The sequence below is a fragment of the Felis catus genome, chromosome B4 (genome assembly GCF_018350175.1).
Source record: "Felis catus isolate Fca126 chromosome B4, F.catus_Fca126_mat1.0, whole genome shotgun sequence".
Taxonomy (NCBI): domain Eukaryota; kingdom Metazoa; phylum Chordata; class Mammalia; order Carnivora; family Felidae; genus Felis; species Felis catus.
In genome coordinates this window covers 107,659,614-107,686,867 of record NC_058374.1, presented here as the reverse complement: position 1 = coordinate 107,686,867, position 27,254 = coordinate 107,659,614, and the positions used below count along the sequence as shown (strand labels likewise).

The window sequence follows — 27,254 nt, the reverse complement described above, 5'->3', positions numbered from 1 at the left end:
AGTGAGGAGGCAAAGATTAGAACTGAAGTTGGAATTTATGATGAAAAGTACTGAGAAGAAGCTATGTATATATACATGTTATAGGGAGGAAACTGGGGAAAGAAGTCTATGTGAGAATTCACCACAGGTCTGTGGGCAAGTACACGGTGTCACACACAAAGGGAAAGACTGAAAAACCTAGCAGAGATCACCAGCTGTAAGGCTAAGAGCTGCATGATGACACTAAGTGCATGCATCAGTGAAAGACACTGGAGTCTCAGCCCAGCCAAAATGAGACCTAACTGAGAATCTCAGAGAGTGTGCACTAGGAGTGAACACAATGCCTTGGGGTAGGGGCATGCACTAAGAGTTGAAAACTAAAATGGCTTGTCCTAAAAGAGAATGAAATTAAAGCAGAAAAAAAAAATATCCATAAATGCTTTAACCGCCTACCGCAACCGAAGTTAACTCCCTTTAAAAGGAAGGCGACAATATGCAGACTCACTAAACTGGATTGTGTAAAATGTCCAACATATAGTTAAAAATTACTAGACATATCAGACAAAACAGACTTTACTTCAGATAAAACACACTTTTTTTACAAAATTTTTTAATGTTTATTTATTTTTGAGAGAGACAGAGAGACAGAGCTCGAGGGGAAGGGCCAGATAGAGAGGGAGACATAGAATCTGAAGCAGCTCCAGGCTCCGAGCTGTCAGCACAGAGCCCGATGAGGGGCTAGAACTCACAAACTGTGAGATCATGACTTGAGCTGAAGTTGGATGCTTAACTGACTAAGCCACCCAGGCACGCCTAGATAAAACACACTTTTAAACAGAGAATGTAATGAGAGACAAAGAAGAGTGCTACATAATGATAAAAAGGGTCAATCCAACATGAGGATGCAACATTGTAAATATTTATGTGGCCAACACAAAAACACCTACATACTTAAAGCAAATACTGACAGCCTTAAAGAGAGAAATAGACAGCAACACAATAATCATAGAGGACTTTAATATTCCACTTACATCAAAGAATTGATTATCCAGATAGAAAATCAAAAAGGAAACATCAGCCTTAAACAACATGTTAGACCAGATGGACTTAACAAATGTTTATAGAACATTGCACTCAAAAGCAACAGAATACACATTCTTCTCAAGTGCACATGAAACACTTTCCAAGATAGATTATATGTTAGGCAATGAAACAAGTCTTAATAAATTTAAGAGGACTGAAACCATATCAAGCATCTTTTCTGACACGATGATATGGAACTAGAAATCTATCACAAGAATAAAATGAAATTCACAAATATGCGGAGATTAAACATCATGCTACCAGGGCGCTTGGGTAGCTCAGTTGGTTGAGTAGCTGACTTTGGCTCAGGTCATGATCTCACGGCTCAAAGGCTCATGGGTTGGAGCCCCACATCAGGCTCTGTGCTGACACCTCAGGACCTGGAGCCTGCTTCCAATTCTGTGTCTCCCTCACCCTCTGCCCTTCCCTTGCTTGTGTTCTATCTCTGTCTCTCTCAAAAATAAATAAACATTAAAAAATTTTAAAAAATAAACAAACATCCTGCTACTAAACGACCAATGTTTCAAAGAGGAAATCAAGAGAAATTTAAAAAATACCTTGAGACAAATGAAAATGGAAATGTAACATACTAAAATTTATGGGATACAGCAAAGGTAGTTTGAAGAGGGAAGATAAAATGGATAAATGCTACCACAAAAAATAAGAAAAGTCTCAAATAAACAACATAACTTTACACCCCAAGGCACCAGAAAAAGAAGGAAGGTCAAAGTTATTAGAAGGAAGAAAATAACAAAGATTGGAGCAAAAATAAATGAAATAAAAAACAGGCAATAGAAAAGATCAATACAACTAAGAGCTGATTCTTTGAAAAGATAAACAAAATTGGCAAACCTTTAGCTGGACTCACTAGAAGCAGGAGGACTCAAATAAATAGAATCAAAAATCAAAGAAATGTTACAACTGATACCACAGAAATACAAAGGATCATAACAGACTACTAGGAACAATTATATGCCAACAAACTGGGACAATCTAAAAGAAATGGATACATTCCTAAAAACATACAACCCACCAAGACTGAATCATCATGAATTAGAAAATCTGAACAGATCAATTACTAGTAAGATGACTGAATCAGTAATCAAAAATCTCCCAACGAACAAAAGTCCAAGATCCAACAGCTTCACTGGTGAATTCTATAAAACATTCACAAAAGAATACATACTAATCCTTCTTAATCTCTTACAAAGACTAGAAGAGCAGGGAATTCTTCCAAACTCATTTTATGAAGCTAGCATTACCCTGATACCAAAATTAGACAAGAGCACCACAGGAAAATCATAAGCCAATATTCCTGATAAACATAGATATGAAAAATTCTCAGCAAAATATTATCAAACTCATAATAGCGAACTAAATTATCAATAATATATTAAAAACTAATATATCATGATAAGGTGGGATTTATCGACAATCACCAGTCAGTGTAACATACCACATCAACAAAATGAAGGATAAAATCATATGATCATCTCAAAGGATGCAGAAAAAGCACTTGACAAAATTCAATATCCACTTATAATACAAATGCTCAAAAAGTGGGTATAGAAGGAATGTACCCGAACATAATAAAGACCATACAGAATAACCCCACAGCTAACATCATTCTTAATGGTGAAAAGATGAAGCTTTTCCCCTAAGATCAGGAATAAGACACAGATGCCCACTCTCACAACTTTATTCTACATAGTTTTGGAAGTCCTAGCTAGAGCAACTATTCAGGAAAATAAAATAAAAGGCATCCAAATTGGAAAGGAAGGAGTAAAACTGAAGCTATTTGATGACATGATGACATGACATGATGACATGATATATATATATAGAAAACCCTTAAGAATTGATCAAAAAACTGTTAGATCTAATAAACAAATTCACTAATGTTGCAGGATGCACAATCAATACACAGAGACCTGTTGGGTTTCTTTACAGTAGTAATAGGGCATCAGAAAAAGAAATTAAGAACACAATCCATTTATAATTCCATGAAAAGAATAAAATACCTAGAAATAAACTTAACCAAAGTGGTGAAAGATCTATATATTGAAAACTAAGACACTAATGAAGGAATCAAGGAAGAACAAATAAATAGAAAGACATGCCACGCAATAGGCCAGAAGAAGGAATACTGTTAAAATGTCCATAACACCCAAAGCAATACACAGGTTCAATGCAATCCCTATCAAAATCCCACTGGAATTTTTCACAGACATAAAACAAACAATCCTAAAATTTATAGTGAACCACAAAAGACCCTGAATACCCAAGTAATTTTTTTAAGATTATTTAGTTATTTTGAGAGAGAGAGAGAAGGGGGTGGGCAGAAAGAGGGAAAGAGAGAATCCCAAGTAGGCTCTGTGCTGTCAGTGCAGAGCCCAATGCAGGGGCTGGCTCAATGTCACGAGCTATGAGATCATCATGACCTGAGCCAAGATCAAGAGTCAAACACATAACTGACTGAGCCATCCAGGTGCCCCAACAATATTTTTCTTTTTAAGTTTATTTATTTATTTTGAAAGAGAGAGAGAGAGAGAGAGAGAGAGAACAAGTAAGTGGAGGAGGGTAGAAAGAGAAGGAGAGAGAGAAAACTAAGTAGGCTCCACGTTGAGCATGGAGCCCAACACAAGGCTCGATCCCACGACTTTGAGTTCATGACCTGAGCCATGATTCCCCCCAAACACCCAAAGCAATCTTGAGAAAGAATGACGTTGGAGGCATCATGTTCCTTTATTTCAAACTATATTACAAACCTACAGCAACTAAAATTTAGTATAGTATTGGAATAAAAACAGACATACAGATCAACAAAAGAGAGACTCCAGAAATAACCCTACCCATATATGTTTAATTAACTTATGACAAAGGAGCCAAGAATATACATTGGGGAAAGGACAGTCTCTTCAATAAGTGATGTTGGGAAAACTGGACAGTCATATTCAAAGAATGAATTGATTATTGTCTTATACCATACACAAAAAATATCTCAAAATGGATTCAAGACTTAAACATAAGACCTGAAACCATAAATCTCCTAGAAGAAAACATAGGTGATGGGTCTTGGTGTTATATCTTGGTGATGGGTTCTTGGTGATGATGTTTTTAATCTAACACCAAAACAAAATGCAATTAAAGCAAAATAAACAAGTGGAACCATATCAAATTAAAAGCTTCTGAACAGCAAAGGAAACCTAGCCGAAATGAAAAGGCAACCTATTGAATGGGATAAAATACTTGCAAATTACATGTCTGATAATTATCTAATATCCCAAATTAATACAGAACTCATACAACTCAATGGCAAAAAAACCTAATCTGATTAAAAAATGGGCATATGATCTGAATAGACATTTTTTCAAAGATGGCAAAATGATAGCCAACCGGCATATGAAAAGATGCTCAACATCATTAATTATAAGCGAAATACAAATCCCAATCACAATGGGATCTCACCTCACATCTGTTAAAACAGCTATTACCAAAAATATAAGAAATAACCAGTGTTGCAAGGATGTGGAGAGAAGGGAACCCTCTCACACTGTAAATGTGTGAATGTAAATGGTGCAACTGCTATAAAAAACAGTATAGAGTTCCTCAAAAAAAGTAAAAAAAAGAACTATGTTATGATACAGCAATTCTACTTCAGGATATTTTATTTTTTAAAAAATAACCCACTAACTTGAAAAGATACATGCACCCCATGCACCCCTATGTTCATTACAACATTATTTGCAATAGTGAAGGTATGTACCCATCCTAAGCGTCCAATGATGCATGAATGGATAAAATAATTGTGGTATATAGATCTACAATGGACTATTATTCAGCCATAAAAAAAAATGGCATCTTCTCCTTTGTGACAACATGAATAGATCTCAAGGGCATTAAGCTAAGTGGAATAAGTCAGAAAAAGACAAATGACATATGATCTCTCTCATATGTGGAATCTAAAACAAAAACAAAAACAAAAACACAAAACAAACAAACAAAAAAGGCTCAGACCTGGGGTGGGGGTGGAAGAAAGGGATGAATTCTTTTTTTGTTTGTTTAAATAAATTGAAAAAAAAATCCTTTGAAAGTTATATGTTTATCATGTAAATTCCTGTCACCTCCAAAATCAAAGGATAAAATTTTAGCACCAAAAAGAACTGTTTAGAGAAAGATGAGTCTGTAGGATCAGAATTTGGAAGAAAAGTTCTAGTTCTAGTTCACACTGTATGTCCCAGTTATATAGGAATTACCACATATTCTTGCAACCATATACCCTTTGCCATGATCCTCAACATATCTATCCATACTCTCTGGAACTGTTCTATGTACATAACTGTACAGATCTGTTTGAACGATTTATTGTTTTAGTCATTTCAAAGTTTTCCCAGTGATCGGCTAACAGAGCTGAAGTTGCCCTTGGTAATATGGCTGTTTTTGTTCTCTAATATATTAAGTTTCTCATTTTCAAACCTACCACCTCCATCACCTGAGTGGACTGTTGCTCTGTGGAAGCTAATTTTGTCCAGAGAGAAAAAGAAAGGCCTTGAGAAAAGAAGCCTTTGGGACCCAAGCCTGATCTGTGAAGAACATCTGGGGGCCAAGGCTGCACTACCATGATAGGAAGGAGATGGGGGTGTAGTTCAAGCCAAGGTCAGAGACAACTCCACTCTTCATCTGCTTGTATACGCACAGAATACCTTTATTGTTCACTGAACAGCTAGTAACTTTGGTTGCTGCTGGGCAAGCAAGGCTAAAGAGACTTTTCCTCAACTCCTTTTTTTAGCATCTTGATCCATATGTTGCTTTTCTCAAATTTTTAATTAAATAAAACACCTCATAAAAAATTACTAAATACATAAGGAAATAGGAAATATTATTTATCATTAGATCAGTTAAAAGCAGTTAATAGAAACTCATCCCAAAGTCAAGGGTAAATCAAAATTTTTGACAGACACCAAAGTAATTCAATGATGAAAAAAGGTTGATTAAAAAACTTTGATGGAACAACTGGATATCCATATTAAAAACTAAATTCATCTTCTACTTTGTATCATTCATAAAAAATAATTTGATATGGATCATAGACCAAAAGATAAAAACTGAGAGTACAAAATTTCTATAAGAAAGCAAGAATGTATATAAAATCATCTTCTCAAACTGGAGGCAGAAAAATATTACACGGACATAGAAAACAATAACTATTAAAAATAATAAATTAAATTTCATCAAAATTTAAAACTTCTCCTCACCTGAAAATATCATTAATAAAAATTCATAGTTAAAAGACCAGGAGAAAACATTACAAAATATATATCTGACAAAGAATTATAACCAGAATATATAAAAAGCTTATACATAAGAAAAAGGCAAATAACCAAATTTTAAAAATGCTAAGACATTTGAATGGACACAAAAGAATATACAAAAATAATCAATCAATAAATGAATAAAAAAAGCCTTAATATCATTATTCATCATGGAAATGTAAACTAAAACCATAATGAGATAACACAATGAAATATTAAAGATCCTCCAGAATGATGCAGTTGAAAATCCAGTATATTACTGGTGTAAAATGTTACAACTACTTTGGCAAACAGTTTTTTCAGTTTCTTCTAAAGAGAAACATACACATACTATATTATCCAGCAATTACACTCTGATATACTTATCCCACAGAAATGAAAACATATGTCTACAGAAAGATTTATATAAGAATTTCCCCAGGAAATTCTATAATAATCATGGTAGCCCCAAACCACAAATTATTAAAATATCAATCAACAGGAAAATGGACAAAGTATGATACATTCATACAATAGCCTACACTTCAGCCAAAGGAAAAAAAAAAAAAAAAGAAAGAAAGAACAGACCACGGATATGGTGGAATGTCACATGAATGTTAAGAAAGCTGGAGGCAAAAGAGAACATACTGTTTGAGGACATTAATATATAGGATAGTCAAGTTAACCTATGGTGTCAAATTCAGAAATATTGTTGTCTCTGTGAGGGGAATGGGGATGGGGAAATTTGGGGAGGTATTAATCAACTAAATCAGTTGATCATTCTTTAATGAATTTTTAATTGGTGTTTGCTTTATAAATGTTAGGAGCCAACAAATTAGACAAATTTGTTTACTTATCTTCATTAGGTTATATTTTTCATGGGTAAAAGATATATGAATTTCAAATAATAATACAATTGTGATATTTGCCAGGTCTATCAGAAAGATACAGGAATTATAATTTTAAAAGTGGAAGGAAATTTAATTGAATGATTTCACCATGCCTTTGAAGGAATTCAGAAATTTCCACACAAATATACCACTCTAGCATATTGACTATTTTGAGTTAAAGGCATTTAAAACACATCAGATGCAAGTATACTGTGACCTTCCTTCATTTCCTTAGAAGAGATGAAATTCCTAAGTGAAAGATATCCTCCCTATACTAAAAGAAACACTTTTTTTTTTTAAGTTTATTTATTTTGAGAGACAGACAAAGCACAAGTCAGGGAGGGGCAGAGTGAGAGGGAGAGAGAGAGAGAGAGAGAGAGAGAGAGAGAGAGAGAGAATCCCAAACAGCCTCCACACAGTCAGCACAGAGCCCAATGTGAGCTCAAACTCATGAAACTGTGAGATCATGAGCTAAGCTGAAGTCAGACACTTAACCGAACGAGCCACCCGATGCTCCTAAAAGAGACATTCTTATCAAGAGGATAGGAGGGAGAAGCCAAGAGAAATGCCTACAACCAAACCTTTAAACAACAACAACAACAACAACAACAACAACAACAACAACAACATCAACAAAACATTACAAGTTGTATCCTTTGCTTCTGAATCTGTCTTGTGTCAGTTTAATTCTTAGGCCTACCCTAAAATTATAAAAGGATACAGGAGAAATTTTTCCTCCTCTACACCTTATTGTATAGATATGTTATTTGTAAATACCATTAACACATCTATCCAAAACCATTCCTTACCACATTTAGAAAAGAAACTCAAAAGCTTATTATGTACTTTTTAGAAATTATATATTATTCTAAACTTACCAGAAAGACAATTGTTGCTGACATCTAGTTTTTCCAAAGAAACAAAATGAAAAAGCGGTATGATTTTTGTCAAGCTGAAAACAAAGAAATAGAATTCATAAAAATTTTAAACTGGAATGTCCTTATTATGACATAACCACATAATAACATATTAATATAACACAATTATGTGATAATATGCAAATGTATATGATTATATATACATATATCATTATATATTTGTATAATAAAATACAATTATAATAACATTACGAGTGCTAATTAAAAATGTAGTAATCATAAAATTCTAGGTATTTATTCTATAATAGAACATTTGTATTCATTTCTAAGAGAAAACACCATGTATTATCAAGTTCGATGACAAATATCATGGATTTTAATGTGTACATGTTATTTAAATAAAAATAAGTGAACTTTTTCATTATTGTTTTTGTTTGGTTTTTGTATAAAGCCAAATTTACAGAGAATTTATATTACAGATATATTTTGTCCTGGCTCAAACACATAACTTAAACCATGAAGAGGTTAAAAATATAAAAAATATTTGTTTTCACTTTTCAACAGCATAACAGATTAGAGTTACTAGTTTTGTTTTTAATTAATTTTGTTTGTTTGTTTTCCAGATCAAAAGTATTATAAGTATTGCAATTATCCAAAGTTACACTAAGGTTATTTCTAAACTAGAAATATGCATCTAAGCAACATTATAATAGAAAATGTTTTATACAGATAGAATGAACTTAAATTTGGCAGAAATATGCAAACATTTAAACTAATAATCATTATTAAGGCATGCATATTCAAATTCTAGCAATAATGAATTTTCCTCCTACATCTAAAAGTTTCTATCATTTTCTAAGATATAGTTGTCAGTAAGAACCCAAATTCAAGCCAGGAACATAAGTGATATTCAAAATATTCACATCACTGGAAACAAAAGCCATGAAGAGAAAATTAATTTAGTTTGATTTGCATTTCCAACTAAGACAAGTCTACAGTTTAGTCTGTAACACAAAACCACATTACCATAGCTATTTAGAAATAAAAATTAAGCCAGCTTTTCTAAATCTTTAAACAACAGAAAAATTTCTTTGCTTGAAATACATTCTCATTACAAACACAAGTCTCCTGAACTAATCTTCCATATAAATGTCAGAACTCCGTAACAGTTCAAAATATGCCTCAACTAACAGAATATTTCTGGTACAAAAGAAAAAAAGTATGTATTAATTTCCACTTCTTTTCTTTTCTTGTTTTTTATACTGTCCTTCCAGTTGTCCTGGTAGACATTTTTACATCTTTATTTCTACTATCTCCTTGTCATGAAAAAAAATGTATTATTCTAAGGTCAGAATCTTATAGAATAATACTGTGACTAGAAGCCTCATGGGGTCTGGCACAAAACTAACCCTTGTACTGACCTTGACTCCTTTCTTGTACTATCCTGTTCTGCATTAGCAGGGAGACAGAAGATACTACCGATGAAAAAACAGACTAAATAATGAGATTGGAAAAAGTTCTCTCTGACTGTAGCTAAACCTAAATACAATATTACTATTTATGTTAAGCCTATACAACACCACTTCTTACATACAATTTCCAGGAGGAAAGAAAATCCAAGATAATAAAAGAAAGAGTGATAAAATGTTGGCCATTACATTTATATATACACTTCATTATTTGTACATATATTCCTAAATAGTCAAATTTATGAAATGTCACATGTACAATGAAAAGGAAGGAAGGAAGGTGGAAGGAAGGAAGGAAGGAAGGAAGGAAGGAAGGAAGGAAGGAAGGAAAGAAGGGAGGGAGGAAGGAAGGAAGGGAGGGAGGAAGGAAAGAAGGGAGGGAGGAAGGAAGGAAGGAAGGGAGGGAGGGAAAACAACCTAAAACTTTGTTGCTACATAATTAGTGGATTTAAGTCCTAGTTTTATGATTTTCCTACTCAGCATGTTTTGGATCATTATCATTACAAGCAGGAAGTTTAAGTTCCTCAATATAATTCTAATGAATGTCTTTATCAACAAGAAAATTCTTACTTGTTTTGTACCTTTAATAAATTTCTAATACTAAATCTTTGTTCTTCTACTAAAAGGGTTTTGAAAGATTAACAGATAATGAGTTTTCTTCTTTTTTTTCAGACTATTTCATGTTTTTAACCAGTAAGTTATATGGTAAAGTGTAGGTAACATATAGGTTATATGAAGACTTCCAGTAAAATAACCAATAAAGTCTTAGAATTAAAAATAAAACTCTCTTTTCAAAAATCAATGCAAGTAAAGAAATATTTGGTTTGACTATTTTTAAAATATTAAAACTTTATCTTTTCAGATAACCATGCTTTTAGAATTCTGTTCTTTTTCTTTTTTAAAAGTTTTAATCAAGAAAACTGATTATTCATTCACCTTTATGACTATTCATTAGGATGGTAGAAACCTAATAGTGGAATTCTTTTTTCAAACTTCTAGAACTTTTCCTTTTACTGACATTCTGTGTATATTTTTTCCAAGAAAATTCAAACCAGAAAGACAAAGGACATTAGTGAAAACCTAATACCATTTGACCTTGTCACATTAGCCCTGGGCATAAAAAAGATATAAATTTCAAAGACGACAAAAAGCAAAAGATTTGTACAATGAGCAGCCAATGGGTAATAGTTTCCACTTTCTGCTCCTACTTAGAGTCTCACTGGAAGTAGAAAGACTTATGAAGCCGGGAGTCTTCCAGTTAGGACTCCGCTGAGTCAAACTTAAAACAGTCATATGTTCTAATGAAAATTTAAAACAGAAGTCAAGATGAAACATGTATTTCAAACAATATGTACTAAGTATCATTCCTTATTGTATTTCATTTGTTGGGGGGGAAAAGCATATGGACACATAATTTCTTCCTTGTGGTGAAAATATCAAAAATTAAGAGAAAAATATATACAATTTAAAAGGCACACCAATCACAAATCCAAATATCGCATTTATAAAACTCTTCTCAGATTTGCAAAATATATTGACATACATTTTCCTTTTAGATCATCATTAGAATCCCATGAAATAGGTAAGGTAGGTATTACTACCTCTTTTATATGTAAAAAAAACTCAGGCTCAGGCAGTAAGAAGAGAATTGCTCAAGGTCAACTGACAGGTAAGTTGTAGGTTCAGAATTCAAACCCAGATCGGCTGCCCTTGAGTCCATTTCTATCAGTCACATCCCTGATGTCTTTAGGCCTTTTCCCTTTGTCCTTTCAGAAATGGTAGATTAAATGTGCAAAGAACTTTGAGAGAGTCATAAAGAATATATTCAAATATGTGACAGTATTAAAAAATTCAAAAGAACATATTTATATAATAAATTTACTTATTTTTATATAGTTAAGTTTAAAAGATTAAGTTCTTTTATTGTTAAGAGTTTTTTGATGCTAAGAACATATATTACTCAGTTCTGTGTCCCCCAGAATAGCAAACACCACCACCAAATGTTATAAGGTTAAGCAAATAAATTTATAAATAAGGATTATTTGGATTAAATATCCCAATTATTATTATCAATTCTAAAAAAACATCTAGTGATCAAGTTTATATAATTCCTAGTAATAGCAGATTGATAGGTCAAAAGTCTATCAGAAAGATTTCTTTGATAATCTAAATTGTCCAAAAAAATTAAAGGCATTATTTCTCAAAAAATGTTATTGACTCGAATATTTTTTAAACTCATTAAATATTATTTTGCTCATTGATGTGGTTTAAGATCCACTTCTATAAGATGTGTGAGGTATGTCAATTACTGAGTGATTTATTGCATATGTCCAAAGCACAGCTGAGCATTTCCATTGAAATTGTGTTTCTTACCTGGAAAATATTGTGAAGAGATCCAGTGAGTTTGTGGATGGCCCACATTACTTAAACAATGTTGTCTAATAGAGCTGGCTCTACCATAAATGTCCTTTTAAAACCAAGTCAACTTTCATAGAATAGAGCTGATTAAAATAATTTGAGGGAATTTTTGAATACAGATTCAGATTCAGTTTTTGCTTTACCAAACAGTGGAACAGTTTAATAGGTATATGTTAAATCATTTGGGACATACATGCTCAAAGGATGAGCACTTCTGTGGCAGAGAATGTGAGAATATTTGATGATTCTTTTAGGAGAAAAATATATATGTATTAAAATCAGGCTGTACTTGTTCACTTGTTCCTCAAGAATTGTATACCTCAAAAAAGCAATTTCTTGTTAAAGGTGGTTTCTATCCCCTACTCCATGTGACTTTGATGAACAAATTAATCATATTAGAGTGAATAGGTCTCAATGAAATATTAAGCAGAAGGAGACATACGCATATTGTACTCCTGTTTTGGTTTTAGACAGTTTTTCCCTGCAAAGATCCAGATGTTTGGTGGTTTCAAATGCATCTTCTGTGTCAGGTACCCATCTCGATTTAATGTTAAGGTATTTTTTTAAGTGTTACTTTATATCCTTAGGGAAATCGAATTTAAATCAATCTTAACAGTTACAAAAAGACATGCAAGTTGAGAGCAGATTAAAAATCATTCTTCCAGGACTTAATAAGTACCACTTGAGAGAATGAGACATCCTTCTGAATTAAATTAACTACCTCCTGCATTTTCCAAGGACTATATTCTTTACAAATATAAACAAACCTGCTCTGGGAGATTTCTACAAGTAGGTCTTTCAGAAGAAATAAAATGAGTAGGATAAGTGGCAATTAAAATTCTACTAAAATTCAAGGGTATGTCAATACACTACTTTTTCAAATCCATTAAGGTTATATTTCTAACATATATATTAATTTATTGTGATGCACTTTCACTAAATTGCTGGGAAAAACTAACAACTTTTCTACTTGTTATGAAGATCAAGCATTTACTTTAATCATTCAATGCATTTAGTGCTTAAGCAGTTTGTTTTTACCTGTTTTGAGAGATAGTCAGGTTTTGTAGTAAAGGCAACCAATATGAAGAAAGTGCTTCCACAGTTGAAATGCTATTATCATCCAAGTGCAATTCTCTTAGTAGAACATGATTCTCCAAGGATGGAAGCTATATTTAAATTTGGGTCATTAGCTAATATTACGCAAAATATTTTGTCATTCAACAAAATTTAAAAACATAAAACCTACTAAAACTAACAACAGACATATTCTGTTAAATTCAGAGTATAATGTTATAAGAATTTTAGGATGAATTAAATTTATAAGAATTAACTTCATAATTAGAATTTGATTTTTTATGCAAGTTATCTCATCATAAATTTTAATTAGAATTTCTTGATAAATTGGCCCCATTTATATACTGTTACATTTTAACTGAGTAGTTACTATTTATTTTAATGTTCTGAAAAATTATGTCAAATTAGATTTCTTTATAAAATATTCTATGTTGAACATTTTTTTAAATAGAGAGAAGTATGTAACAGTTTTAAGTAAACTGGAAATCACATATCAATAATAGGCAAAAAAATAAAGAAAAAATAATCAAACTTGCTTTTAAATGTACAGTTGATATTTCTATTAAAAGGAAAATGTTGCATTAATCACAGAAACCAATAATTCAAAGCAATTACCTCACTTAGATAATTTCCCTGTAACTTCAGTATTTGGAGTAATCCACACTTTTCAATACCTTCAACTTTAGTAAGATGATTATGTGAGCAATCCAGGTATATAATGGTAGGAGTATCACAAAGGCCTTTTGTGCTAATTAACTGATTGTGGTCCACAATTAGTTGCTGAAGATTTTTCAAAGATTCTAAACCACCTGAAAGAAAATTTTTCCAAGATCACTTGCATTGTACATTCTTCCAGAATTGAAAGGAGAGCTTCCATATTTTTCTAAATAATTGCATCTTTATATTTCCCAATATTTCTAGTTACAAGTGAAGACTTAGTCTATATTCCTATGAAATGTGTGTAAGTGTAAAATGTATTATTTTTTAAACTTGTACCCAGGAGAGATATTTTTGAATGACATAGTTGTGTGCCAATTTAAAATTGAACAAAATACTAAAAAGTATACATTGACACTGAAAATTTTATTTTCAAATGACAATTGAACAAGGGAGAGATAAAAGGACTTGTTTTTTTTTTTTTAAATAGTTTTTAACTCAATTTCAGGGTCTTTAAAGTTTGAATCCTTACTTAAGTCTGAATATATAACATTGGAATGCCATTTTCCTACCATTGACATATCTATATTAGATTCCCAAATGATGTAGGTGCAACCATATTAACAACAATGAAATATTAACATATTCTTCAGGTATTTCAACATTGTCACAAGTGGTCCACTTTTAACCCAGATAGAGCTCAAACTAATATGATACTATATGAAAAATACCAAAGGAGCCTTAGACTACAGCTCAGTGCTCCTAAGGAAAAAACTGAGAAAATCATTCAAGTAAGTCATCAGGAATTAGCACTGGAAAGAAACACTGAGGAAGTCTGTAAAAGTTTCATGGAAGATATTAAAAATATAGAAAACGTTATTTATATTGAATATTGAACTATATATGATCTCTCTATGCATCACGCTATTATATGAAATAGTCAGTTTTAAAAACTGGAAGTATGGCTTATGGTCTAAAGTAAGTACAGTTAAGCAGAATGTCTTCAGTGAGTATTACACATATGGGAGTCATTGAGGCTAAACTTTGGAGAATCAAGCTTCATTGTGATTTTCTTGTCAAACCCCAAAATATTTTTTTTAATTAAATGTTGGATTAGGCATGAGTTTTCAACCAAAAAAAAAAAATTTATTTGATAATAAACTGAAAGGTAATCTTGAAAGAAACATCATTATGTATAAAAATAATATCTGGAATTTATGTAATAAATTTATCCTGGAGACATTTAAAGCATTAATTCAAGGTTTGTTCTTCTGATTATCCCTTGTAATTTACAGAAAAAAAGGGCAGAAAGACTGCTTATATCAAAATGGAGAAATAAAAGGAAAAATCAAGTAACATTACCAAGATTTCACAAGAAAGCTTAGTCTGCATCATATTTTAAAAATATATCTAATATCAATATGTAATATATAAAATTCAGAATTATGATAAATATTGTACAAATATTTCACAGAGATATATTTTAAGAAAAACTATATATCAAAATTTCAGTATTTCTAATAGTTTGAGTCAAAATAATTTGATATTATGCATGATTATTTCTTATGAAAAGGAATATATTTTTATGCTACAGAGTAAATTTTCTTATAATGATAAATAAATTTTATAATATCTAAGAAAAGCAGGAAAATGCATAGAAGACCTATAGAGAAGAGAGAATGAAATTTAAATGTAGGCAGTAATCTTGCATTTTTAACTACTTATCTAGGATTATATGTACTGATATTTTCTTGTAATGTAAAATAGCAAGCATAACTTAGAAAAATTGTCATCTGTTGTTGCTCAAGGAGTGAATTGTTCTGCCCTATAAGAAATGACTAACCATTTAAATAACAGACCAATCATATATTATCGATTCTAAGGTATTAGAAATAGCATATTACATATTCTAATAATTATATATTCGTTAAAATGTAATTTAAAGTTTGCTGAAATAGAAAATACTTTGGAATTTAGTATGTCTTATGATCACTTCAATGAATATCAGTAAACCCACTGAAGTAGTTTAAAGGTATTCAAGGCAGAAGGAAATGCTAATAAAAATTTGTAATTGTGTAAAATAAAATTTCCTTTATCAAACATTTACACATGTTAAGCAATCTACTTCCATAAGCTTAATATTTTTAAAAGCCATGCACATTGCTCTTAAGCTTTTCAGAGCTATTCAGAAATAGAATCTTCCATTAAATCATTTAGAGTTGGGAATGCATTTGTAAAACTTTTCAAAGGTCACACAAGAAGAGAACCAAGAATGAAACATTAGTCATACACTGAGTAAAGCTAAAGGATTTGGCAGAAGCAGCCTAAAAGAAATAGGAAATAGCAGACAAAGCAGCAGAATAATTGGGAAAGAACAAGAGGAAAAAGCAAACGGAATTCTGTGATGATGACAGTGGTTACTAAAAATAAAAAATAAAATAATATACATTTTACAATTATGAAAGGCATTTTTATTCACAGTAAATTATATATGGCCAATAGTGTGAAAAGGAGTATGGAGAGGCCACTGTCTTGGCAGTCATGAAGTAGCTAAAGACTTTTGTTAGAGGCAACAATAACATAATCAAGATGGAAGTCACAGTGCAGTAGAAGTGGGGGCAAGGAGTATAGACCGTTTTTTTGATACTTGATTATGGAGAGAAGGTCATTAAAGTGCTCAAAATGGCCCACAAAACCCTATACTTGAACTCATCCTCTACTACTATCCCATTATCTTGGTTCATTCTACCATGTTAACCTCATTGCTGTTCCTCAAACATGCCACACACACTTCCACCTTAGGGCTGTCTGTATATGTAAAAAGCAATATGAGAGTGTGAACATGTTAGGCTAGGAAGAATTAAGTAATGCCCACCAACTAATTTCAAACATTAAGACACCATGATTTTCAGCCAGTACACAGAGAAGGTATAATGAGTCCATTCAATAATCTGAGATTCCAATCTAGTGGAATTACCATGATTTCAAGCCTCCGATACCGAGGAATATTTGACAGAGCATTTGTACTTCTATGAATCCATTATATAGTAATACACATACAACTACAAAGTAAAATGTAGAGAAACTCCTTTCCATATTATTTAAAACAAAGAAATGGAGATAAGTTAAATGTCTATCAGTAAGGGAATAGTTAAATAAATTATGGAGTATCTAAAAATGAATACACCTAATCTTCAATATGAAGTAGTCTGACATAGAAGGATGTCCATGATCTATTACTATATGTAAAACCTAATTTGTATACATAGGCTTTTAGCTATTTGAGTGAGTATATTGGAATTTAAATCTATACATCTATATTGGTATTGCAAAAATATCTTAATTGATTCATAAACAATTATGAGCCATGGTTACTCTTACAAAATTAAAAAAAGAAGGCTTAAAAATAGAATGTTTTATTGCTTACATTATATAATTCTTTATTTTTAAAAAATGCTTAAATGAGAATGCACTTCTTGCATAACAGATTTAAAAACAATCTATTTGGGGGAAAAAACTCAGAGCAAGTATTGAATAGAAGTATAACTTTGTATTTAATCCTGACTACCACCACTACCAACAATGATTGTTTAACTGAAGAAAACCTTGGAAAACCTGATCTGCTATTCATTAAAAGGGCTTGCTATACAGCCAAATAGGGGAACTCTGTACTTAGATAAGAGGACATACCTCTTCGACTTTAAGATAAAAGTTTTAAAGGAAATGCAATGAAACAGTAGACAGAGACTGGGTAAGATCTCTACAGCACTGGCCTAAATACAACTGTGAGGGAGGATGCGTATATGAATATATATATACATATGTGTATATATACGTATATATATGTAAATATACGTGTGTTATACATATGTGTATATACATGTGTATATATATATATATATATGTGTGTATATATATGTATATATATAGCCTAAAACTTAGTTTAATGACAAAAAAAAAGGAAATCATTTTAAAAAAATATGTGAAATATGTGGAACTGAGGCATGCCAACAAACAAGTGCATGAGCTTGGAAGATCTTTCAGCCTAATTGAGCCTTGAGATGACAGCAGTCCTGGTTGGCAACTTGACAGCAACCTCTTGAGAGATCCTGAGACAGAACTACCCAGTTAAGTCACTCCCAGATTCTTGATCCACAGAAAATATGAAGTAATAAGTGTTTGTGGTTTTATATTGCTCTTTTAGGGTACTTCACTTCACAACAACATACAACTAATACAGTAAGGATTACATTCTGAAGAAAATATGAGAAAGAAGAAAATATGTTGAAAATCCTCGGGGCAGTAGAAGGACAGTTAAAGAAACTTAATGTAACAAGAATTCAAAGATATTAAAATAACAGATGGGTACACAAGTGGACCAAAATAACACCATGACAGAACTAGTAAATACTTTGGGAACAACATTCTACAGAACAGAGAACTAAAGCTTGAATTGCCCACAAAAAAAAAAAAAAAAAAAAAAAAAAAAAAAAGATCATCACATGAAGAATAAAATATGAAGAGGCTGAAAATACATAGATTAGATTAAATAATAACAGACATGAAAGACAGATAAACTCAACCAACATATGAATCATCTATGATTGAAAAATAGAACCAAGACAAAAAGTTTCAAATGTATAAAAACAAAAATTTTCCAAAAACAATATAATAACTTAGTCTGTAGTTTGAAAGGGACATTGCGTTCCATACAAATTTATGTGGATTTCTTGACTATGTTTCTTGGTTCAGTTATGAATCAAGGACAAGGAAATGTTATTCAGGTATCTACACAAAAATCAGTTATGAGGGTAGAAAATCAAGTTGGCCTCTCACTTGCAATAGCAACACACAATATCATGTATTGTCACACAACACCAAGTGAAAGTGTTACTTTCATAATAAAGTATGAGTTTATTTTTCTTTAATGTTTATTTATTTATTATGAGAGAGAAACAGCATGAGCAGAGGAGGGAATGAGAGAGAGGGAGACTCAGAATCCGAAGCAGGCTCCAGGCTCTGAGCTGTCAGCACAGAGCCCGACGAGGGGCTCAAACTCACAAAACTTGAAATCATGACCTAAGCTGAAGTTTGACGGTTAACCAACTGAGCTACCCAGGCACCCCTAAAATATGAGTTTAAAGCACAGCTTCATTCAAGAATGAAGGCAATTGACAGTCTCAAATGTGAAAGAATTCGGGAATTATAGGACGCATCTTTCTTTGAAAAATAAGATTTAAAAAGAGCTAATGAACTGGATAATCCAGACAAGCAGAGGATGAAAGAAGTAGTTGTCAAAAGAACTGGTATTGACTGTCATACAGATCTAATGTTGCTAATGGATATATATGTAGAATCATAACTCCTGATGTGAGTAATAAAAATTGTGAGGTGAAAAGAATAAATATTCTAATTTATTTCATTTTCTTAAAGAGTTAATATTGCCTAAACTAGATGAATTAAAAGCACATGTTTTCATAATTTACTGAACAACAAAAAAGGTATTATAACTGACAAAACTGGAAGGGGGAGATGGAGGTATGAATGAGATAATTTTATCATCTTTTTTTTAAAGGTTTTATTTATTTATTTTTAATGTTCATTTATTTTTGAGAGGGAGATACAGAGTGTAAAGAGGGGAAGGGCAGAGGGAGAGGGAGACACAGAATCTGAAGCAGGCTCCAGGTGCTGAGCTGTCAGCACAGAGCCCGACGTGGGGCTCGAACTCATGAACTATGAGATCATGACCTGAGCCGAAGTCAGACACTTAACTGACTGAGGTACTCAGGTGCCCCAATAATTTTATCATCTTTAGCATGAGGAAGCCACTCTAAAATTTCGAAGACAAAACATTTTCATATATTTTCCTGCTCTGTTGTTTAACAATGCTTTTGTGAATTTTTAAATATGTCCTATCTTAGGAAACTGTAGAAAAATTGACTAAAAGGGAATGTTCCCAACCAGTAATTCATATAGGGATGACTTTTTTGTTGTTGTTCATCATAAAATTATTTTGTATACATTAATATATTTTAATGATTGCTTTACAATCATGGTACTTTTTAAAAACTCATATTGGTATTCAACTCAGTAGTGGTTAAAGTTATGTCTGCATTATCTCAAAAGCAGCACTAAAATGTTGACTTTCTTTAATATTAATATAAAATATATGCCTAGAGCTCATCTCTTTTAGTATAATAATCACAGACATTAAACTTTTTCTACCATTTAATTAAACTTTACTTAATTAACTACCTAAACTTTTTTAAATTAAGCTTTACCCTAAGTATACTTATTCATATAGAAAAATTAAGCATGATTGGCTGAAGAGTTACCATATTCATTTCAAGTGATTTCTTATTTCAATTACTTTTTTCTTTCATATAAATGCCTCCTATATATAGAAGGACATTCTGTTTACCATTTTGTATTTGTTATTCCTCAAAGAGTTTGTGATTTCTATTTAGGTGTCAGCTATGCTTATCGCAGTTTTATTTTCTTTATAAGTAGTATATGGTAATTTTTTTCTAATTTTTTGAAATAAGAAGCATAGAGTATCATATATTAACACATATATATATAAATCATTTATTTTCCCCATATTTCTACTACAAATATCAAAACCTACTTTTTCAAAAATGGCTTTACTTGTAATATAAAATTCATCAGAGACTTGTTTTACTAGTATCAGCCCTGTGCTGTGTCCACACAGAAATAGAAAAATAATAAAGGCAGAATCTCTGCTAAAATATCTTACTGGATCTCTTCAACCACATTTTTTAAAAAATTATAGCATGTAAAAATGTTAACACTTTATTGTGAAGTGAATAGAGTAAATTACAAAACAATATTACAGTAGTGATTTTTTTAAAGGCAGAAAACAATATGGAAAGACAGAACAATTAGGCAAGAAAATAAATAAACGGCATCCAAATTGGAAAGGAAGCAACACTATCACTATATGCAGAAGACATGGCACAATATATATAGAGGACCCTAAAGACTCCATCCACCAAACTGCTAGCATAAATGAATAATGAGTAAAGTAGCAAGATACAAAATCAATGTATAGAAATCTGTGGCATTTCTATATACTAATAATGCATATATGAAAATTATCCCATTTATAATTGCACCAAAAATAAAATAAAATACCTAAGAATAAATTTAACCAAGAAGGTGAAAGACATGTATATTGGAAACTATAAGACACTAATAAAAGGAAGTGAGGAAGTCACAAATAAATGAAAAGACATTCTGAGCTCATGGATTGAAAAAATGTATATTGTTAAAATATAACAATATCCAAAGCAATCCACACAGCCAATGCAATTCCTATCAAAATCCCAATGACATTTTTCACAGAAATAGGACAAATAATTCTGAAATTTGTATGGAACCACAAAAGACCTTGAATAGCCAAAGCACTTTTGAGAAAAAAACAAAATTGGAGATGTCACACTCCTTGACTTCAAACTATATATCAAAGGAATAGTAATCAAAACACGATGGTACTGGCATAAAAACAGACACATAGATCAGGGGAACAGAACAGAGACCCCAGAAATAAACCCACACACATATGCCAATTAGTTAATGACAAAGGAGCCAAGATTATACAACAAGGTAAGGGCAGTCTCTTCAATAAATAGTTTTGGGAAATCTAGACAACCATGTGCAAAAATGAAGCGTGCCACAGTCTTACACCATGCACAAAAATCAACTCAAAATGGATTGAAGCCTTGAATGTAAGACCTGAAACCATAAAACTATAAAACCCCTAGAAGAAAACATAGGTGTTAAACTCCTTGACATAGGAGGTCTTGGCAAAAAATTTTTAAATCTGACACCAAAAGAAAAAGCACCAAAACAAAATAAACAAGCGGGACTATATCAAACTACAAGCTTCTGCACAGCAAAGGAAACCATGAACAAAATGAAAAGGCAACCTACTGAATGGGATAAAATATCTGCCAATCACATGTCTGATAAGGGTCTAATACCCAAAATAAAGAATTCACACAACTCAATAGCAAAAAACAAACAAACAAAAAATTCTGATTAAAAATGGGCAGAAGATCTGAATAGATATTTTTTTCCAAAGACAACATATAGATGGCTAACACACACATGAAAAGATGCTCCACATCATTAGTCATCAGGGAAATGCAAATCAAACACAAAGGGATCTCACCTCACATCTGTTAAAATAGCTATTACCAAAAAGACAAGAAATAACACGTAGTGCAAGGATGTGGAGAGAAGGGAACGGAATCCTCTCACACTGTAAATGTGTGAATGTGAACTGGTGCAGCTACTATGGAAAACGGTACGAAGTTTCCATCAAAAAGTTAAAAATAGAACTACCTTATGATCTAGCAATTCTACTTCGGGTATTTATTTAAAGAAAAAACCCCACTAAGTTGAAAAGATATATGCACCCTCATGTTCGTTACAGTATCATTACAATAGCAAAGATATGGATACAATCTAAGTGCCCACTGATGGTGAACGGATAAAATAATTGTGATATACAGATATATACAATAAAAATAAATAAATAAATAAATTAATTAATTAATTAAAGTTGAAAAAGAATGAAATCTTGTCATTTGTGACAGCATGGATGGATCTCAAGGGCATTATGCTAAGTGGAGTAAGTCGGAAAAAGACAAATGTCATATGACCTCTCTCATATGTGGAGTCTGAAAAAATCGAACAAACCAAAACAAAACTCCCATACACAGAGAACAGACGAGTGGCTATCAGAGAGAAAGGGGAGTGCAAATTGAATAAAGGGAGCCAATTGTATAATAATGGATGGTAACTAGATGTGCTGTAGTAATCACTTGTAGTGTATACAAAAATCAAATTATGTTGTGCATCTGAAACAAATATAATGTTATATACCAATTTTTTATGAGAGAGAGTGTGTGTGCAAGTGGGGTAAAGGAGCAGAGAGAAAGAGAGAGACAATCTTAAGTAGGTTCCATGCTCAATACAGACCTCAATGCAGGGGCTCCATCCCAGGACTGTGGGATTATGATCTGACCTAAGCCGAAATCAAGAGTCAGACACTCAACCAACTGAAACACCCAGGCACCCCAATGTTATATATCAATTATATCTCAATTTTTTAAAAAAGAAAATACTTTAAACACACACACACACACACACACACACACACACACACAGAAATAAAAAAACAAAGGGAAGGTTTTTAAAAAGTGGGTGAATCTAAAAGTATTGATATTATAAACTTATACTGTCTTAAGTCATTCTAAATACACACATACAATTAAAATGCATGACAACAGTAGTATATTAATTTGGGAGCAAGTAAATAAAGTTTCAATTTTCTAAGACCCTAGTACTGCTTTGAAAAAGTACCACATAAATTCAGATTTGGTAAATCAAGAAGGCATGCTGTATCTTTAATAAACCAAAAGAATAGTAAAATAATATGTAACTTATAATAGAAAGGAAAAATGAAATAATTTAAAACCTCAACTAAAACAAAAAGAGGCAAGAAAAGAGGAAAACGCAACAGGAGAAACAAACAGAATCAAATAGTATGATAGTGGATTTATGCTCAAATATATCAATAATTGCACTTAATTATTAATTAACCTTAGTTATTAAAGGTTAACTAAGCTGGAAACGAAGGCTGGAAACAAAGCTGGAATTTGTCAGGAAGCCTACAGAAAACAGTAACGAAAGCAACACATTTTCACATTACATACAACAGACATATCAAAAATAGAACTTGCAGAAATATTGTAAGTAAAAGGGTAGAAAAAATTATGTTCTATACACACTACACCAGTGATTCTCAAAGTGTGGTCCAGAGATCTCCCTCGTACAGACGCTTTTAAAGGTTCTGTGGAGTCAAAACTATTTCATAATAATTCTAAGATGTTTTTTGCCTTTTCACTCTCATTTGCTCAAGAGCTTACAGTGGAGTTTTCCAGAGGCTACATGAGGTGTGATATTGTAGCAAATTAAATGCAGAAGGAAATACGGAAATCCAGCTGTCTTGTGTTAAGCTAGACATTAAAGCGATTTGCAAATATGTGTAACAATAACCCTCTTCTCACCATATCTTTTTGTTGAAAAATACATTTATTATTTAAAAACTGTTACTAATGGAAAAGCTTTATTATCTTAATCTCTGAATGAATTAATAAATAAAAACAACAATTTTCCTCATTTTTTTCTATACAGTAAATACTGATATAACCTGTTTGAGGTGGGTACTCAATAGTTTTTATGAGCATAAAAGATTCCAGAGTCCAGAAGAAAGGTAGTTTGGGTATATCAGACACAGAAGACTAAGGCAGAAAGCTTTATTACAGATGAAAAGGGACATTTAAAAGTGATAAAATTGGTGAATTCAAAAGAAATTTATAACAGTTACAAATTTATATACAACAAATAGCATGGCCTCAAGAATATTTAGAGCAATAAAAAAAAAAAAAACATGCTCTAAGAATAAAGAGCCACAATGCACAATCATCATGGGAGTCACATATATAACTTTTTCTCTATGGCGATGCTGACATGATCAGTGCATGCGGATTACAGGCACTACTGCGTAATAAAAACGAATACGCTCTGTCGTAGGCACTCCATGAATTTCAGGCCTATTCCAAAACTAGCCACATTTATATAAGCAAGTTACTTAACTTCTCTGAGTTTTTATTCCTTTATTTGTGGAGCGAGGGTGATTTCACGTTCTTGGAAGGATTAAAAACAGTATCATAAAGTAGTTTGCACACTTTCACATATGAGGTACTATTATGGCTTCCTAACAATAATCCTCAATAAAAATGATTTAAAAAAACTATAACTGTGGTGACCAATAAGGCTTCAAAGAGAAATGTTTGAGCTAACCCATGAAGAAATTGGATATTAACACACACTTTTTAAAAGTCTATATACAATTGATTAATCAGTAATTTGACGCAGGCAACGCATTTGGCTCAAAACGGGGAATCTAGACAGGACGTAAGTCACAATAACTTGCCATTCTTCCTCCTTTATTCTTACAACTTCTTTTCTATCAATTGAAGGATAATAACTGGACAAAAGGGGCATGCAGCAAGCCTTACCTTAGGATATCATTACTTCCTCAACATACCAAAGAAAATGATTCTTTTCCAGTCAACGTTTCTATTTCACTCCCCATCCCAAACAATACAAAACAGTAGCCACAAAACTATTCAAGAGCTTCTTACACATGATGTAAATATAACAGCTATAAATATAAAGTGTCACTTAAATATTCTTGAGTCCACTGCTTCAATGTAATCTTTATTAACTGTTTAAAAGTTTCCTAGGTCCCACAAAATAGAACTGAGGTCAAATGTGTTTATCCCTCAAAAGGCCTTTGCCCATGGCAAAATTAGCATTTGGCCATACTTGCTACAAATATCTATTTCAAAGAATTTCTCCCACAGAAATGAGCCAATGGTCTAATAAAACATTCCTGCCACTTGGGGGGAATAAACCTCTCCTGTAAGGAACAGCAAACTAAAGATGTTAAATTACACTGGAGGTTTTCACTAAATAAGTGTTTGGTAAAGGTCTACCTTCTTTAGCTGCTCAGTGATTGCTATGTTTGATAGTTACATACAAATATGCTGAATGGCACTTAAGATTTTTAATTTCAATGCACAACTCCTTCAGGATCATACATGTTGTGTGAGAACAGGAATGCTAAATCAGGAGTCAGAAAACTTGGATGCTAGCCTCACCTCTGCTAGGACTTACATGAAAATTATGTGGGTCTGTTTTTTCATCTGGAAACTTAAGAAGCCTAAACTGGCAGATCTGTAAAATCCCTTTCAGCTTTGTACTAGGCATTGTTGCATTTCAAAACTGAAGGGTAAGCTAGCACCATCTAGTGGAATGTAAAAAAATTCACTAAATATATAATAGTAAAAACCATTTCTACAAGCAAATGTCAAGGGTTTATTTTATTTTACTTCATTATTTTTTTCAAATGTTCCAAAGACAACACTTGTTGTCCAAAGACAACATGGGCAAGAATTAAGCCAGGCACATTTCCTCCAGGACCCAAGACAGTAATCAAGCTTATGTAAAAATGTTGCATGATTTCAGGATCTTTCATACTTATAACACTAGTGTCATTTTTCCAGAAAGCAGTATTATCAGAAAACAAAGCACCATGGGGAAGAAACTCTCCTAGTACTTCTATCTACTTACAATGACATCTTCTAGGAATGTGTTACCTGAAATATATAAACTAACAAATTAATTGTTCGCATTAAAGAAACACTTTTTCCAGATTAAAGTTTCCTTCAAATAGCAAAGATAGAAACGTCATGAAATGAGGAGACAAAAATTATTATTTGCTTTTATACATTAACATCATACTTATTTGCATTTTTAATTAATAATAAATGAAAGATAGCAATTTATTCCCATTTGTCTCTCTCTCTCTCTATGTAAATATCATTAGATAATCTTGGTGAGAGTCAGGACACTCATTTGTTTTCCTTATTGCTGCAGCCTTGCCAATCTTCCACTACTGTGTTCCAGTGCCTGGCAATGTGCTCACACATCATAGGTCCTCAGTAAGTTTGCTCGCTGATGAATTTATTAATCAAAGAACCTTAATATCATTACTTTTTCATCATAGTTTTAATATAGCCCAAAAAATATTAATAATCTTAAATGTTAAGTGCATATTTATTAGAGAGGCAGTAGAATGAGGCAATTAAAAAATCAGATACTAGGGATAGACTGCTGAGTTTTCAAATCCGACTTCTATATTTATACTAGCTGTGTGATCTTAGATAATTTACTTGACCTCTCTGTGCCTCAATTATTACCTGAGGTGGGGGGAAAGGAACATTTAATAGTAACTAACTCATAGCACTTATGTGAAAAGCAAATGAGTTAAATGTATAAAGCACATAAATATATGGTGGTTAAAAAAGGTATCTATTACTATGTTTATCATATTAAATTATATTTTTTACACATAAAATGTGTAAAACAATTTTGTCATACAGCATGAATTGTTTCAAATTAATTTCTTTTCAGAATGTTTCCCTTAGAAAGTCAATAAAATTCAACATAAAAGTAGAAGAAACAAAGAAAACTACATTATAAATTATAAATCACTGACTTTTCATTTGTTATTGGCTATTCACTAAAAAATTAAGTCAGAAATACTAACTCAAAATATGAAAAATTTCCCACAGATATTCAACATCCTTTCAAGGAAAGTTTTTCCACATTACTTCTGGAAAACAAAATGTTTTATCAATTTTACTTAAAATTTACCTATGGGAAATTTCAGGCAAATGAAAGCATGAAATAGAATAATTAGATAGTAACAAATGTTAAAATTTAAACTGCAAATTACCCAAATTAAATTCAGTTAAAAAAATAATACAGGAAAATAAAAAGTTTCTAGGAAAAAAAAAACCAAAATATATATTTTTTAAAGTTTATTTATTTATTTTTGAGAGCTAGAGAGTGTGC

At 31.9% G+C, this 27,254-nt stretch overlaps 1 protein-coding gene across 13 annotated transcripts in view; it reads right to left on the bottom strand.

Annotated features, from left to right (window-relative positions):
* Positions 1–27,254, bottom strand: part of LRRIQ1 (leucine rich repeats and IQ motif containing 1) — a 232,830-nt gene that overhangs the window by 168,021 nt on the left and 37,555 nt on the right. For all 13 annotated transcript variants that reach the window (XM_019835297.3, XM_019835298.3, XM_019835299.3 and 10 more), the window contains exons 11-13: positions 13,698–13,891; positions 13,047–13,174; positions 8,122–8,195 (exon numbers count right to left, since the gene is read on the bottom strand). In XM_019835297.3, the coding sequence (XP_019690856.2) occupies positions 8,122–8,195; positions 13,047–13,174; positions 13,698–13,891 (396 nt within the window). The remainder of the gene's footprint in view (positions 1–8,121; positions 8,196–13,046; positions 13,175–13,697; positions 13,892–27,254) is intronic.